Source organism: Lagopus leucura, unplaced genomic scaffold (assembly GCF_019238085.1).
Source record: "Lagopus leucura isolate 7727_CA_CO unplaced genomic scaffold, USGS_WTPT01 Super-Scaffold_100002, whole genome shotgun sequence".
Classification (NCBI taxonomy): Eukaryota; Metazoa; Chordata; class Aves; order Galliformes; family Phasianidae; genus Lagopus; species Lagopus leucura.
The window spans coordinates 89,249,544-89,265,255 of record NW_024962263.1 but is presented as its reverse complement, the minus strand read 5'-3'; the positions used below and the strand labels follow the sequence as shown (position 1 = coordinate 89,265,255).

General features: G+C 43.1%; 1 protein-coding gene across 2 annotated transcripts in view; it reads right to left on the bottom strand.

Annotated features, from left to right (window-relative positions):
- Nucleotides 1–15,712, bottom strand: part of ADGRB1 (adhesion G protein-coupled receptor B1) — a 198,265-nt gene that overhangs the window by 132,728 nt on the left and 49,825 nt on the right. For both annotated transcript variants that reach the window (XM_042870068.1, XM_042870067.1), the window contains 6 exons: nucleotides 11,849–12,013; nucleotides 10,163–10,335; nucleotide 9,228; nucleotides 6,394–6,558; nucleotides 4,110–4,274; nucleotides 240–341 (listed from right to left, as the gene is read on the bottom strand). In XM_042870068.1, the coding sequence (XP_042726002.1) occupies nucleotides 240–341; nucleotides 4,110–4,274; nucleotides 6,394–6,558; nucleotide 9,228; nucleotides 10,163–10,335; nucleotides 11,849–12,013 (771 nt within the window). The remainder of the gene's footprint in view (nucleotides 1–239; nucleotides 342–4,109; nucleotides 4,275–6,393; nucleotides 6,559–9,227; nucleotides 9,229–10,162; nucleotides 10,336–11,848; nucleotides 12,014–15,712) is intronic.

Here is a 15,712-nt window from a genome sequence, read left to right as displayed (position 1 = left end):
AATGAAGCTGCTTAGCAGTAGGAAACAGCTGGAGGAGAGACCATCTCAAGTTGTCCTGTATGGACCAGAGGTTGTTGGTAAATACTTAGAAATCCACAGACAGTGTACATAGCCTTGAGTAAAGGGCAGAAAGCCCATTTGCTCATCCTCTCTTCTCACAACCAGATTGCCCTTGTCTAGAAGTCAAAGGATTAAAAGTGATCTGAGGGTCTCCAGCCAAGATATGCAGTCATCCTTACCAGTGGCATTGCGAGGACACCGAACCGCTGCAGCATCCCCAGCAGGCGTCTCTTTCCAAACCACAGAGGCAAGACTTTCCTCGTCACAGATCTCATGGGGCTCTGCAAGGAAGGAAAAGCTTCATTGGTAAAGTCTCTTTTCAGGAGGGATGCGGAAAACAGCATGGAAAGGAGAAAAAGGGGAGTATGGTCTGGAAATATGATGATGCTTGGAAGATAGCTGTCACTGTTACACCTTGCTAAAGAGTTTTTTTCAAGTGAGAACATCCAGTTTTTGGTGGTGAGCTTCAGGGCTCCATGCTCAATTCTTTCCATCCTTCAGGATCACCATTTTGGTGTTGGATGTGATTAAAATGAGGCTCTGCATAAGAAGGGGTAGGAATGAAGGAAGGAACAAAACGAGGGTGAAAAAAAGCCAGCTGGGAATATCCCCTGGGTGGCCTTCATCCAGGTCCTCTGTCTGCTGCCATCTTATGTGAGGACATGAAAAAAACTGAGCACCAATTTGCATCACCAACTCATTTCCAAATGGTGCTGCAGAATCCAGGACTGCAAAAATGTGCAAAGGATGTTTAGAAGTTACAAAAAAAGCTCTTTGGAAGATAAAGTTTTCAGATGCTTCTGCTGAAGGATATAGATATTGGCCCTGGAGTCTTTGGGGCCTGAGAAAAATACCATCACAGAAGGAAGGGTTTGTGCTGAGAAACTCATTACTTGCAGCACATAAAATGAAAGGAGCCATGAGTAGGGTGTTAAAGCTATTTATCACTCCTAAGAGTGTGGAAGGGGAAAATTATATTTAATGGTTTTCAATTATAGATTTATTTATTGTGCATTTCAAGCTAACAATAAAGAGAAAGCTGAGAGCATGCCTGCAGCTGGCCAGGAGTGGCAGCTGCAAAGCCAAAGCCAACCAGCCATGAAGCTGGGCAGCTGCCTGCAGAGCTTCCTTCCTATGTAGGAAAACACTGCCCATGCCAAGGTCCAGTAGTGCCAGTGGGAGTGTGCAAAGTTGTAGGGAAAATTTACATCTAGTACAACAAAAAACACATGTGTCCTGAGTTTTCATGCTGTTCAGAAAGGATCTGTATGTGATAAATCCTGAAGGCGTCCTTCTAGAAAGGACTGTCCCATGGATGTGATGACATAGACCATCTTAGGGTTTGTGTTAGCAGTAAAACCTTGGGAATGGAACTACCCAGGGTACCAAACTGCCTATGAAGAAGGCTTAACCTCAAGACTAAAGGGAGTGGCAAGTCCTATTGCTCAGAAGGACTAATGGAGGATCTAAGAAGCTGCCTGCACATCACAGCTCCTGGAGTTAAGCTCCAAGACCATGAGTCTTCAAGCCTCAGTCATATTTTAAATGCAGATTCTTTCCTGGTGCATCCAGGAGATGATGATAATAAACAAGTTACGCTCCCCATTTGAAAACAGATGTTTTCTCCACTTTTAAAATTTCCTTTTGAGTAATCACTATTATAATGAAATCCCAGAGGGTAAGCAAAACCCTTGCTGTGCTCTGCACATACACAGAAATAATTCCAATGCCAACAACAGCTCATGACTTCCGTAGATAAGGCAGAACATGGGCAGAAAAATGGTAGCTTTATACCTAAGTTGATGACAAGGAGCTTTGGATAGAGAGATGAAATCTTCCACTCGTGATTAGGTTATGGTTACTCAGAAAGCTGAATGCAACACCCCTGCTTTATGGCCCAGTGCTTTGACCATGGCCACAAATTTCCCACTTCAAAATGTGGTTCGAAAGGAAAATAGGGTGGAAAACTTCTAGCAATCTCAGCTGCAACGTACCAAAGCAAACAGTGCCTGTCAAAGAGCGGAGGGAGAGTTTGTTCACATCTGACCTCTCCTTCCTCCTCTGACTTGCCAAAGCTTCCTGGTCTCCTCACCCCTGCAGTCTCCCTGGGGGCCACTGAGGGATGCTGTGGATCAGAGATGCTCTTTAGTAGTGCACTGACGGGCACTGTCTTGCCCGTGAGTGCAGAAGCAATTCCCAGGCCAGGAGAGAATCATTTCATCCTTTTATTTATTTATTTTTATTTCTGTTTCATAACTATATATATATATATTTTTTTTTGAGTAACCTAATTGCACGGGGATATTTTAATAACTAACCCAATTAGGCTTAGCTCTTCTGTTCAAATCAAATCATGCCAGCGCTTCATACTTTCTCGAGAATGAATGGAGTTGGTTTATTTTTAGGCAGAAACCTTTTTTTTTTTCTCCCCCCCCCTCTGCAAATTAACAACTGCAGCAAGACCCTTCTGGTTTTGAACCCTTGCAAGGCTCAGTGCCTCAGACATGCCTTTCCCTTTTGAGCACTGTGCAGGCATCAGCCCCCGTGGACACAGAAGAAAAGATCAGGCTTGTTCTGCCAGGGCCCCAGCTGGCACACACTGAAGCTGAACTAAATCTTCATCACTCTGTAGACACCACCAGACAACCCGGTGCTACTGCTTTCAGTGGCGGAGGAGAGCTTTTGTGGCTCAGTTAGAAGAGACTCTCACACGCCTCTGCTAATTGAGAGGCACAGCTTGTAAGGAGAGGTGATGTCTTTTATTAGAGCGTAGCTGCAAGGAGTGAAAATGCTCTGTTATCTTCTGGCTAAACTTCCCTGCTGAAGTGCTTTTGGCTTTTATCTGTCTTCAGCTGTTTGCAAGCGACTCGGAGGGGTCAGCTGTCCCAAAAACATCACAAATCCATCCCCAGAAGTGTCTGCACCGAGCTGCATCTTTTAGTGAGACACCCACTCTTCACACGGACAGCCATGATGCCACCACGAGAATCCCTCCTGTCGCTCACCAAGCTGCTCCAACAATTAATTACCCTCCCGGTCATAAACCGGAGCCAGTTACGATCGATGAAGTCTGCCAGCCAACATCACATAGCCCATTGATTTCTCACCAGCGATTTCACCAGCAGGGAGTTTAACTGAGACTAAGAAAGAGAATAACAATTGTGTGCTGGCCTGTTTTCTGTCTACACACTGCATGTAAGACATGGAATCTTTCCAGCTTGCCTTTTCTTCTGCTTCCTAAGAGGAGGTTGTGGGAAGGTGGGAGTCAGCCTCTTTTCCAAATAACAGCAATAGGACAAGAGGTAGTGGCCTTAAGTTGCACAAAGAGGGATTCAGGTTGGATATTTGGAAAAATTTCTTCTCAGAAGGAGTGGTGAGGTATTGGCACAGGATGCACAGGGAGGTGATGGAGTCACCATCCCTGCAGATGTTCAAGATATGACACTGAGGGACATGGTTCAGTGAGCTTGGTGATGATGGGTTGATGGTTTGATTTGATGATAACGTTTTTTTCCAGCCCACATGATTCTATGATTTCCTTGTCCTCCATTCAGGCTTTCATGTCATTTTTATTAAATGGATTGGCCCCATTGGTGTAGCTAGAGAACGGTGAGACTGAACAAGTGTCTCACAGTTCTGGACACATCCACTGTTTTTTTTTGTTTAAATTTCCAGGAGCATGAAGGTCTCCCAAAGGCTAGTTTGAAGGTAGGAAACTCTGCATCTGTCCTCCATATTCAACTATTTAATGGACTCAAGATTCTGATGTTGATTATGGCTCTCAATGTCTCTTTTCCTCTTATGACTCTATGTCAATGGAAAAAAAAGAAAGTCTAAGTCTAGACTAGTGAGATTTAACAAGTATTCACTGAAATCATCATGGTTACATTGCGAAAATTATATCCAGCCCTTGATATATCATGTACCTGCATTATGAGCAGGCACAGCTAGATCACAACTCCCTGTTGCATTCAGCTCTCTGACAGCTTTTTCCAAAATCCCTGTCCTCCCCAGTAAAAACAAGACTGTGAAGAGTTTGGGATACATACCAGGACACTTCCTGTCATTGCACTGCCTATACTCTTCCTTGGGACCCTGGCAGGTTTCTCCTCCAAAGAAGGGTCCGTAGCACACACGGTCACGTCTCTGAGTTCCACCTCCACACGTAGTGGTGCAGCTCCCCCACACTCCCCAGGCTTGCCATTTCCCATCCACTGGAGATATAAAAAAGAGAAACAGCTTATAACGTCCCAAGCATCATTTTCAATAGAAAAAGGAAAGTTTCCAAGGTGAGCATTGGAACACAGGATGAATAAAGTAGGTGCGAAGGGAGATCTCCTGCCCCAAATCCTTGTCAGATTCTTAACACACATGAAATCAGTACATTATCTTTCCCATTGCAACAGTCATTCGATAACTGAAGAACATTCTTCTGCTTCTCCTCAATATCTTCATCCCACAGCACCAGAACTATCTCTTTCCTGGAGCACTAGTCTTATGAGGAACAGCTGAGGAAACAGAGACTGTTTATTCTGAAGAAGAGGAGGTTTCAGAGGAGACCTCATCACTCTCTAAAACTCCCTGAAAGGAGATTGTAGTGAGGTGGAGGATGGCCTCTTTGCCCAGGTAACAGCAACAGGACAAGAGGTCTTAAGTTTTGACAGGGAAGGTTCAAGTTGTATACTAGGAACAGTTTATTTTCAGAAACATTGGTAATGCTTTGTAACAGGCTACCCAGGGAGGTGGTGGTGTCACCATTTCTGGAGGTTAAATCAAGAAAAGGTTAAATGTGGCACCGAGGGACATGATTCAGTGGGTATGATGGGAACTAAATTATCTTAGCAATCTTTTTCAATCCTAATGATTCTATGATTCTTTTCTTGGGCTTCAAGTTGGGACTCTGTCCCATGCAGTCAGCAGAGGTTCAACCTGCTGGATGGCAACATTAGGCTGCCAAACTCCACAGCTTGAGTTTGGTTGGAATGCAAAAAGTATATGTGAAAATAGATTTTCAGAGACACACCTCTGGTCTGTGCTGTGGCTGGGGACCAGCAGAGCCCTCAGGTGATAAACCACAAAGAAACATCAAATAACCCTTCTCCAACCATTTCCACTGCACCATTGTTTCACCTGCCTCAGAAAGAGTTTTTGCAAGAGACTCATTTCCTAGTATCTTCTCCAAGTATCTTTACATATTCAGTGGAAATGCTACTGCTTTTGCATTAACAATGGCCTTTATCAAAGCACTGTAAAAATGTTAATTATCCCTCACAACAAGCCTACAAGGTAGGAAAATGTTCTCTTCTGCATCACAGACACAGAACAACAACTCAGTGTCAGAAATAGAGAACTCTCTTGATTCCTATTTGGGTTTTAATTAGGAATTAATGGGTTATCTCAGGTCAAATAATTCTTTGTGGGAGAGTGGGAAATTTCTCTTTTCCTTCAAACAGAGGAAGAAAATTACTGAAGAAAAAGGCCAGCATCAATCTGTGGTACTTTATTTGGTAACACCATATATAGTGTAAACCATACCTCTCGATGCTTTGATACGTAACTCTGAAATCAGTGTAACAAGGATGCTTAAAAAGGGGGAGGCCCTTTGTGTCCTTAAGAATCTCCACAAGTTACAAAGAAGTGAGCAATCTAAGAAAACATAGTAGAGTCCATATAGGGAAGTCCAGTAATTATGGCCTGATTTTCGGGTGGTTTTGTGACAAGCCAGGAGTTGGAGTAATTAATCCTTACGCGTCTTTTTCAACCCCAGTTATTCTATGATAATAGGGTTAAATACTGCTATACTTTCTGCTGCAGATTTTGTTGCTACCACTGGAGATAAGGACTTATTGAGGAAACGGTTATTTGTGGGTGTACTTGTTCTCTTGGAAAGGGGAGGAAGGCTCTCTCCATCTCAGGGGTCCACTCCTTCTCAGTCCTACTGGCTAAGAGAGATGTAGCAACTAAGAGGAGCCAGGAAAAGGGCCAGGCGAAGCATGGCAACACTAATTGGTTCTGTTTAATCTTGAAAGCATTTAGACATCTAAGCCTTATTTTCAAGAAAGAATATTTTTCACTCCAGTTGACCCAATTAGTCGGAAAGATGTGTTCCCTGTGGGTAATCACTCATCTGTCTGGGGTCTCCTGGGTTTGTCAGCTTTGGATTTTGACTTGCATGGTCCATAGGTATGATCCACAGCCTCCTTATTACTGCAAAACTTGTGAAAACAGCGCAACTCTTCCCCAAAGAAAACAGGAAGGGATTTTATATAAACTTGTCAGGGATTACCGACAGAAGGATAACCCAAAAGAGAGGAAAATCCATTGGCCACTGACCTGGGCATTGACGTAGGAAGCAGTCTCGGGTCTCTACCCAATGTCCTTGGCATTCAGCTCCCCCATAGGAAGGTCCATTGCATTCCCTCGTCCGCTGCTGGGTGCCGTTGGAGCAGGAAGCGGAGCAGGAGCTCCAGCTCGACCACTCATTCCAGTTGCCGTCCACTGAGTGGCCCAAAGAGAGATAACAAAGCGGAATGTGAAAATCTCTCCCTCTGGAAAGAGGCATGTGCAAGAGTCCCTGACCTGTGCCTACAAGGGACTGAGGAAGGGGAGGGCAAACCAAAGGAGTTACAGAGTGAGTGAGAGGGAGAAGACCACCAAGAAAGAGTTCAGGCAAACATGTCAGAGGCAATTTCTTGGGACCTTTGCAACCTCTAATTGGAATGTTAAGGCTTGACAGTATGCAAGCATCATAACACATTGATTTTTATATTCACAGTCTACATGACAGCACAAATGTTGGAATTATTGACATTATATATTACAGTACAAAGCTCTCAGTACAGGCAGTTATAACAAAACAACAAAATAGAGAATATGGATCATGTTTCCACTAAAAATATTGAAGGAATCTGTATATTACCATGACATATCCCATTTTAGTCAATCAGTATTTTTTTGAGGGAATTCATTCTTCACTATGAATGAAAAGCAGTGCATGAGTCTGGCTCCCTGAGCACTCAAATGCTCTGTATTTCAGAGGAAGCCCTTAAAGCACAAACTGAAATCACACTGTTATTCAAAGGAATTCATGCTGCCAGCCAGGAGATATTCAGAGCAGAGGTGTGCTCCAACAGGAAACCACAAGCAGAGAGCACATGTGTGGTCAATGCACTTCAGTCACATCTGAATTAACACTGCCAGGCTTGATCTGTCTCCACATAGCACATCTCTGGTAACTGAATAGGGAAGGGAGGGAAAAGAGAAGTTGCAATAGGGACAGGTTTGGAAGGAAACATGAATACATTCTATTAGCATGGTACAGCTTGAGGCATTCCTAAGTGTGGCAGTCACACCCTAATTGGCTCCTGGTCATCAGATCTATCACCCAGTCTGCTATTCCTGGAGCACTTTTCCTCATTAGCAGTGGTCATCATGCTCTGTTTAGCTCTCATTAACTGCTAGCTCTCACTCAGAAAAAAAAAAATCGAATCATGGAGAAGTCTGAATTCTGGTCTAAATCACATTGTTTAGATGCAGGACATTTTCTTTCACTTTGGTTTCTTTGACCAAGTAAAATATATGCAGCCTGGTTCTCTATACATTCTGCAAGATCCTGAATGGCCCCAAATAATCCCCACTGTGTTATATGTTTTTTTCTTTTCAAGAAAATGTCAAAATACTCAAATGAACAACTGTTAATTCAAACAGCATCCTGTAATCTCAGGTCTGAAAAAAAAAAAAAAAGCATGCTTCTTCTTGGCAATCCAAGCTTGCTGCTTCCATTGTGCATAAATTCAAAGTATCACAGCAATGCTTATCAGTCCCAAGGAAAGGAAATACAAGAGGTGGTGACTGGTAGATGATTTCTCTCTGGAAATGATAAAAAACCTCACAGAATATGTCCTGCCCAGTAAAAATTAGTTATTTTTTTTTCTGCTTGAAGTTGTCATCGACTGGCAGTGCGTGCCCCAGTGTTCACTGATATTGGAAAGGTTAGACTACATTTCCAAGGTAAAAGTCACATTTAGCAGAAGAAAGTCGGATTTAACAAAGGCCTACCTGCTGCCATGGGAGTGGAGACTGGAATTCTACCACAACTTAAGGAGTTGGACTTTGTGATCTCTATGAACCTCCTCCAACTTCGGTTATTCTACGATTCTAACTGTGTGCATTTGGAGATGGGAGAACAAAAAAGAGCTGCATCTACAAATTGCTTATTCTCTGCGAGAGACGGAAGAAGGAATTTCCTTTGAGATGAGAGCTTATTTATTAATGGACTGAAACTGTAAAGATATTTTAAAAATAGAGAAGCAGAGACAGACATTCTGCATCGGGAGCCACGTGCACTGACACAGGGATGTCTCCTGGGCAAGATGCTGAGAGATCTCCATCACAGACCCAGAAAATCATGCAGTGCTGCTGCTGCTTTATCGCAGAATCATCAAAGAAGTTCACTGGAGTCTGGTTTGTGCAGTCTTTGCAGGCAGTGGCATTGTCTTCCCCTTTATTTCTTCCTCTCCAAAGGACTCAGGACTCAGCCGGCAATATCTAGTGCTCCAGAGGAACAAAAGCTCTGTTGTCCCTGCAGCAGAGCATTTTTATCAGTTGCAGTAATAAATCCTCTGAGCGGGGCGGTAATAAGCGATACAACTGTCTGGTGTGTCAAGCACTGAGCAGTGCCCATTGTTGTGCTTCAGTGAGTCCCCCAACGCGGCACTCATTTGGCACAGCAAAGCCACTGATTGCCTTTGTGGCATTAATTAGAGCTGAAGTCTTTCAGTTGGGCTGCCTGTCTCTTCCCCCACTGTTCCGTTTGCTACAGCGTATCCACATATTTATTTGTATTTAAATTAATTATGGCTCAACATTAATTCAGGATATGCTTTATTGCCCAAGCCACGCCAGGTCTGACTTCTTCAATTTGTCTTTTTATGACAGAGTCAATTTGATGTCTGGGATGTTCTTATTCTGAGTACAGTCTTTTGAACTGCAGCCAGAAGTCCAAGGATAGTTACTTGGGATGAAAACTGTGCAGAAAATGCCAGGAGGCTCCTCACAAATGTTTTCACAAAGTTCTCATCACTCCCACAATCCCTCTCCTCCTCCGGGGACACAATAATTTCTCATAATGATTCTCATTAAACCTGAAAAATGTCAGTTGATATTACCCTGGGAGAAGGGAGGAGTGTTGGGAAGTTCCCTTATGTTCTGATCACGTCCACTAGGAAAACCTGAGTTAAATTAACAGGGGCTTTGTGTGGTTCAGGGGAAGGAAGCCACAGAAATACAATTTGATTTGCAGTGAGAAAGGAGATTTCTTTCTGGTGTTTCAAAGCCAAAATCAGGGAGAGGCATTTGAAAGTGAAATCTGAGGAACAAGTTTCAAAAATAATGAAAAAAAAATATGGCAGGAGTCTCATAGTCCATATCACTGAACAAAGAAGGATCCAGTACAGACAGAACTTGCATGGTGAAGTGAGACAGGTATGAAATTAACAGGCAAAATTACTCATCCCAGCACAATAACATGCCCAGCTGGGCTACATGGTTCCATACAACCCATTAGGGATAATAAATGATAAAAGTAAAATGTTCTTGGAAATGCCAGCTGATAGTTGATAGGGCTCAATGATAGTTGAGCCCGTCCAGATTCATCCAATACAATGTGTCCTTAGTACGTTAAGGGCAAACCAGAACCTAAGACACTGTTGAGTCTCATATCGAGGGGAGGTTTAGGTTGGATATTAGGAAAAATTTCCTCTCAGAAAAAGTAGTAATGCAATGGAACACTTTGCCTGGGAAGGTGGTGGAATCACCGTCCCTGGAGGTTTTTAAGACATGCGGAGATGTGGCACTGAGGGGCATGGTTAGTGGGTATGGTCGTGATGGGTTGATGATCTCATTTTCCAACCTTAATGATTCTATGATCTCCTCAAAGGTGCCCCTAGGTTGCTCCTCCAATGTTTTCTTTTCTTACAGATGATCCACTTTGGAATAGATCAATGTCAATAGGAGTTACATCTACAGAGCTGTTCATTGACCTACATGTGGGCATCATTGGAGATCGGGAGACCTGCTGGAGGGAAGTCTCTCAATCTCTAACTGCCTTACCTGGGCAAAGTGCAATGTTGCAGAACTTCGTTTGCTTCTCCGGGCCCTCGCAGGGGTTCCCACCAAACTGTGGGGGTTTGCATGTGCGGGTCCGATCCCTGTACCCTCTCCCACACGTGGAAGAGCAGAGACTCCATGGAGACCACTCATCCCAGGTACCGTGCACTGCAATAAGAGCAGAAGTAAGTTTCCTTTCTAAAGGAGGTCTGGAGAAGTGAGAGAGACCACAAAGTACATCATCTTCCCATCCAAAATGAGCAGTATGTGAGAAGGTTGTGTGGGAAGGCCAAGAACAAGCCAGCTTGAAATTCGCCAGAGGAACATGGTGTAATTTTTTATGATTTGGTATCAACAACACTTGTCTTTTGCTTTCCATCCTACTTGAAATAAATTGAAATACACTTTTAATTGACCCAATTTTTTTGATCTTTGAGCCAAGGAAAAATATGATTTTTTTGAGAAGATGCAATTAGCTAGAGAGGAACAACAACAAAAACTAACAATTAAAAAAAAAAAAAAAAAAAAAAGCACAAAAACCACCAGCCTTTGGAAAGCAACATCACCATTATTTTGTCACTTCTCACCATTATTTCCCTCACTCAATTGAATTTTCAAAGGCTACAGCATTATCAAGCCCTCAGAAAAGCTGTAGCCTATTTCCTAATTGCTGTCATACAGCAGTGACATCAGAGGCAAAGCTAGAGAGATTTAGAAGAACGGGAAAGAAATGAGATGTGCAGCAATGCTCCAGCACTGCTCAGGCCATCACTGGTAACTCCAAGAATTAGACATCTAAAGCCTCCTAATCTATATTGATGTAATCTTCTTCGAGATAATCTAATCTAATCTGGCCAGTTTATTTATAGAAGGTCAGTCACCGTAATCTCTAGAGGCCAAATGTTACAAGTATGTACTGATCACTTTTAAAGAACTTTATCCTTTCCAGCTTCAGCCAAGGAGGCTAACACAAAATCAATATTTCTTCAGGAAAAAAAATATAAAAAAAGACCCACAGAAGCAGGTACTTTTCCAGTCCTTCATTGGCTGCCAACAGTGACTGAAACCTAATTTTTGTGATTGTCATCAGGAACTTTTTGTGATAAGAATTAAATAGAGGAGGAAATTCAAGAAAGGGCATAAGAACTAGCTTGGTGGTTTTGCCATTCTAAGATTAGTTGTGAACAATGATGTTGCTGTCCAAGAGTTGTGAATAAGAACTCTTTCAATAGCTCAGTTTTTCAAAATAATTAACAGATAGTGCTATTTCTTCAAAACTGTGGAAGAAGGACTATAGAAGAAGAGGGAAAGGAGGGTTCAGTTCACAAATATTCCAGCAGCTCAAGTTCTTCATACTCATTTTGCAGTAGTGTATCCAGTATTGGAATCTGAGCAATTAAAAATGTCATCTGCTGCTTCTCTTTCCCATCTGCCCCACACTTGAAAACATCTCCCAGGGTCACAGACTTTTTAGATATATCATGTTTATTGCTTTTAAATAGAATGAAGTTGTCCATTCCATGTGGCATAAATGCCCACCTAGTAGTGTTTGGTCTATCAAGAGTCTCTCTGTAAGGGAAGGGAGAAAAAATGATATTTCCCAATGACATATCATAGGCTGTCAATACTCCATGAACCTTCCTTTCCCTCCTGCTTATCATGTACGGCGTGCTCAGCCCACCTGGGCATATGGCAGAGTTGTTGCACTGTCTCTGTTCCCGGAGAGGGCCGCTGCACTGAGTGCTGTAGGAAGACGACACACAGAACCTGGTCCTTGTCTGCCAGCCCTCCCCGCAGGTAGTTGAACACACACTCCATGGGGACCACTCCTCTGCTGCAGGGTCACCTGTTGGGGTTGGAGAAGAAGGTGAGGATGTGGCATGACTGGTCCCTGGATCTCTGGGGCAGTTGCACTTCAACAGCCACTATGCAATGTGACCCCTGTGTGGTGTGAGAACAAAGGGGCAAAGCAATTGGTGAGGAACTGTGACCATGGGTCAAAAGGTTTATTTTCGGTAGGGGTAGGGGGCTATTTCTTACGGAGGTAAGACACACACACGTCAAAAGGGAATGACATTGTGGACGTATCAGGGCATTGGGCAGGACAGAACCCACCACTGATGACAGTAGAGGATAGCCACTGCAGAGTGATGTGAGCTGGGATATTTATCACTCATTCAGTGATAGTACTGATAAAGTCATAGAGATTAGACAGATAGTGAATGTGTCCATAAATAGGGCAGGCATAAGGATCCAACTCCTTTTCCTGCTTTCTCCTGGCCCCTACTCATGCAGATTGGCAGCGGTAGAAAAGATAAAACAGCAGTGACAATGCCAGAAAAGGACATCAGCTGAACTAATCCCACAGAGCTTTCCCTTGTCATCTCCTTCACCTGTGAAGAGCTGCTTTGAGCATCTGACTGCTCCTGAACATCTTATATCAACTGCTTCCCTGATGGAAAAGTATTGATTGGAAAGACAAGTAAGAGCATCCCATTCAACAGGAGATGGGAATGGGAAGAACTGATATATACTGTCTCTATCACTAACATCACCCACTCAGTCCTACCAGAGGGAATGTCACTCGGAAAAGTCACAAGAAGTGTGATGGATAGTTTTTTATTTATTTATGAGCACTAGTCTATCTCCAAGAAAATACCTTCCTCTCTCAGATGAAAACAAAAGTCTGCTTTGTTTTGTTTTAAGCTCTGCATTATTTGTCTTTAAAATTTTTATTGGGTTACTAATAATTACACACCATAAACCTATAAAATAACATTTTAATGCATAGCACACAGGCATATGGCACAAATAAACACCAAAAGCACATATTTGAGAATGCATAATAAAGGAATATATCCTTCAAGTAACAAGTCCTTCAGATCCTAAGACAGATCCTGTGTCACATTATACCCAGATGCACCTGGCAGACTATGGATGAAGTACAAAGGACTGTGGTGCTTGGTGCAGCAGTAAGCATGACTTTGTAGGGATTGTACAACATGGCACAGCATTTGGACACATAGTGATGCATCCTGCACCACCACCTCATTCCCAAGGAAAGCTTGACAGCAGGTAATGTGTTAGACTGACCAGTTTCAAGACAAAGCATGAAAGACAAACTGGTAGTGAGATGTCACTCTTTGAGATTTTCTCTTGCTTGTAGAGCAGTGAGGGTTATAAAACATATCAGTGAAGTCACTATCAATGTAGGAACTGTGGTGGGAGCTACAGGGGGTGTAGACCATTAAACTGTCCTATACCAGCTTGACTGACCTAAAGATATGCTTGTCTTCCTCAAGGTGGTATATTTATTTACCAGTGTCTTAAGAGGAGTCTTCTGTATGCAACTATATTTTAGGTGAGCAGATTCAGCTCACTGAACTCAGAAAGAGGTGGAGGTAAAAATGAGGTGACCTCCACCTCATATGTGTTGCTGTAATGATTGCAAGCTCTTTCTCTCATAGTATCCTTTCTGTCAAGAAGATCAGGGACAAGTAAAAAGGAACTTTATATTTCCCCTGTAGTTTGTAAACCACCTACCTTACTTGCTGCCTGTGCAGAGGAGGGGCACTGGATATAACTGTGTTCATTAAGCCAAAGTTGCTCAATACTGTTTCATTTTAATTTTGTGTTTTGTTCCACTCTCCTACCCAACTGATTCCACTAGGGAAATGTTGTGCACTATTGGTCTTCCCCTGAGATCTGTAGGAGTGTGTGTGTGTTTTCAGGCCTTGGGGCTTCAAGAAAGCAACACTCCTATGTCCTGCTTCTCAAGTATAAGAACTCCTGGTATAAAGAGATCTGCATTTCCATGGTAATTTGGCTGCCTTTACAATAAGGAACTCAACTGTCTCTGCCAAACAGTCCTGTGACAGTCTGAATTCACCACCAACATGTTACCTTTTGGTGCCATTGTTTCAGCATTTGCCAAGCAGAGTGGCCCAAATCCAGATCCCTCTTCAGCTCAACAATTCCTGCTGCCTAGCCTGTCAGGATGTTACATGGATACCATGCATTTACTTTGCTTGGACTGTTCTCAGAGTCTTTCTAAGAGACAGAGGAAGCATGAAAAGATGTAGTGTCTTCCTCCATGAATGACTCGTGGCTTGCCATCACACCATCTCCCCTCTCAGGTTGTGGTTTTGCAATTTCCATGTCCAGACAATAATTACTGTGTCACTAGATGAATCAATGGCACCTTTGACCCAAATTCCAACCATTCTCCTTCTTTGCCCTTGTATTTGCTGTCCTTTTCACTTCTACTATACAAAAGACTTTGTAGAGGCAAAGCTCCTCAATTATCACCTCTCAGATTACATAGATGCTTGTATTTTAAATCGATAGCATAACTTATTTTCCTAGATTTATATAAACCTACTGGGACACCATGTCCAGTCAAGTCTCAGTCTTTACAGAAACATAACTGCATTTCAAACTGTGTCAGACTCAGCCATGAGAGGCTCTCAGAACCAATTAGCATTAGGACAAGCTCTCTTATTTTCTACCCAAGAGAAGGAGAAATATTGATCATCACCAAAACTATTGTATAATCTTGGGATCATTGAGGTTGGATAAGATCACTAAGATTATCTAGTTCTACCACTGACCCATTACCACCATGCCCATTAAATCATGTTCCTAAGCAACACATCTACATGTTTCTTTTGAACACCTTTAGGGATGAGCACTCCACTACTTCCCTGTGAAGCCTGTTCCAATGTTTGATCACTCTTTTTGAAAATAATCTTTTCTTAATATCTAATCTAAACCTCCCCTGGTACAACTTAAGGGCATTCTCTCTCATTCTATCACAGTTACTCAGGAAAAGAGGCCAACTCCCTCCTCACTACAGGTACAGAGAGATAAGGTCTCCTCTGAGCCTCCTCTTCTCCAGATTGAACAATCCCAGTTCCCTCAGCCACTTCTCTTAAGACCTGTGCTCCGGATAAGACTTGTGTTCCATGGACGACAAGCTTTCCTACATTCCCACAGCAACTCTCTTTTATCCGGAGAGCTCCCAGCAGGTGTCACAGAAGAGGAGACTCTGGGCATTGCTCCATGGAGCTGCAGCACTGAAATCTAGGATCCCTTCCAGCACCTGGCCAACCCTGATAGTAAGTGATCTAGCATTACAGAGAACTCAGCTGGCTGTAGGGTCTCCATCAGTGCCTGCAGCATCTCCATGACACTTTCTCCCTCAGCATTAATTGAGTGACACATTGCTGCCATCCCTCCGCCAGCATCTCTTTATTTTTGGCACATCCCATCCATTTGACATCTCGCCACGTGCTGCCTCTGCTTCATTCACATCCTGCCATTGGCAAAAGTCTCCTGGAAGTGATGTGTGGGATGATCTGGGAGGACTCATGCCAGGGACCTGCTGGGATGTCACTCTTGTGCTATGGATGGGAGGGGCATGTGGGCAGCCAGCATCACTGCATGATGGCACAACTGTGCCACAGTCCTTAGGACCTAGATATCAGGGCTGAGAACAGCTGGCAGGAGCAAATATTGGTCTTCTGCTAAGCAGATTTTCCCCTTC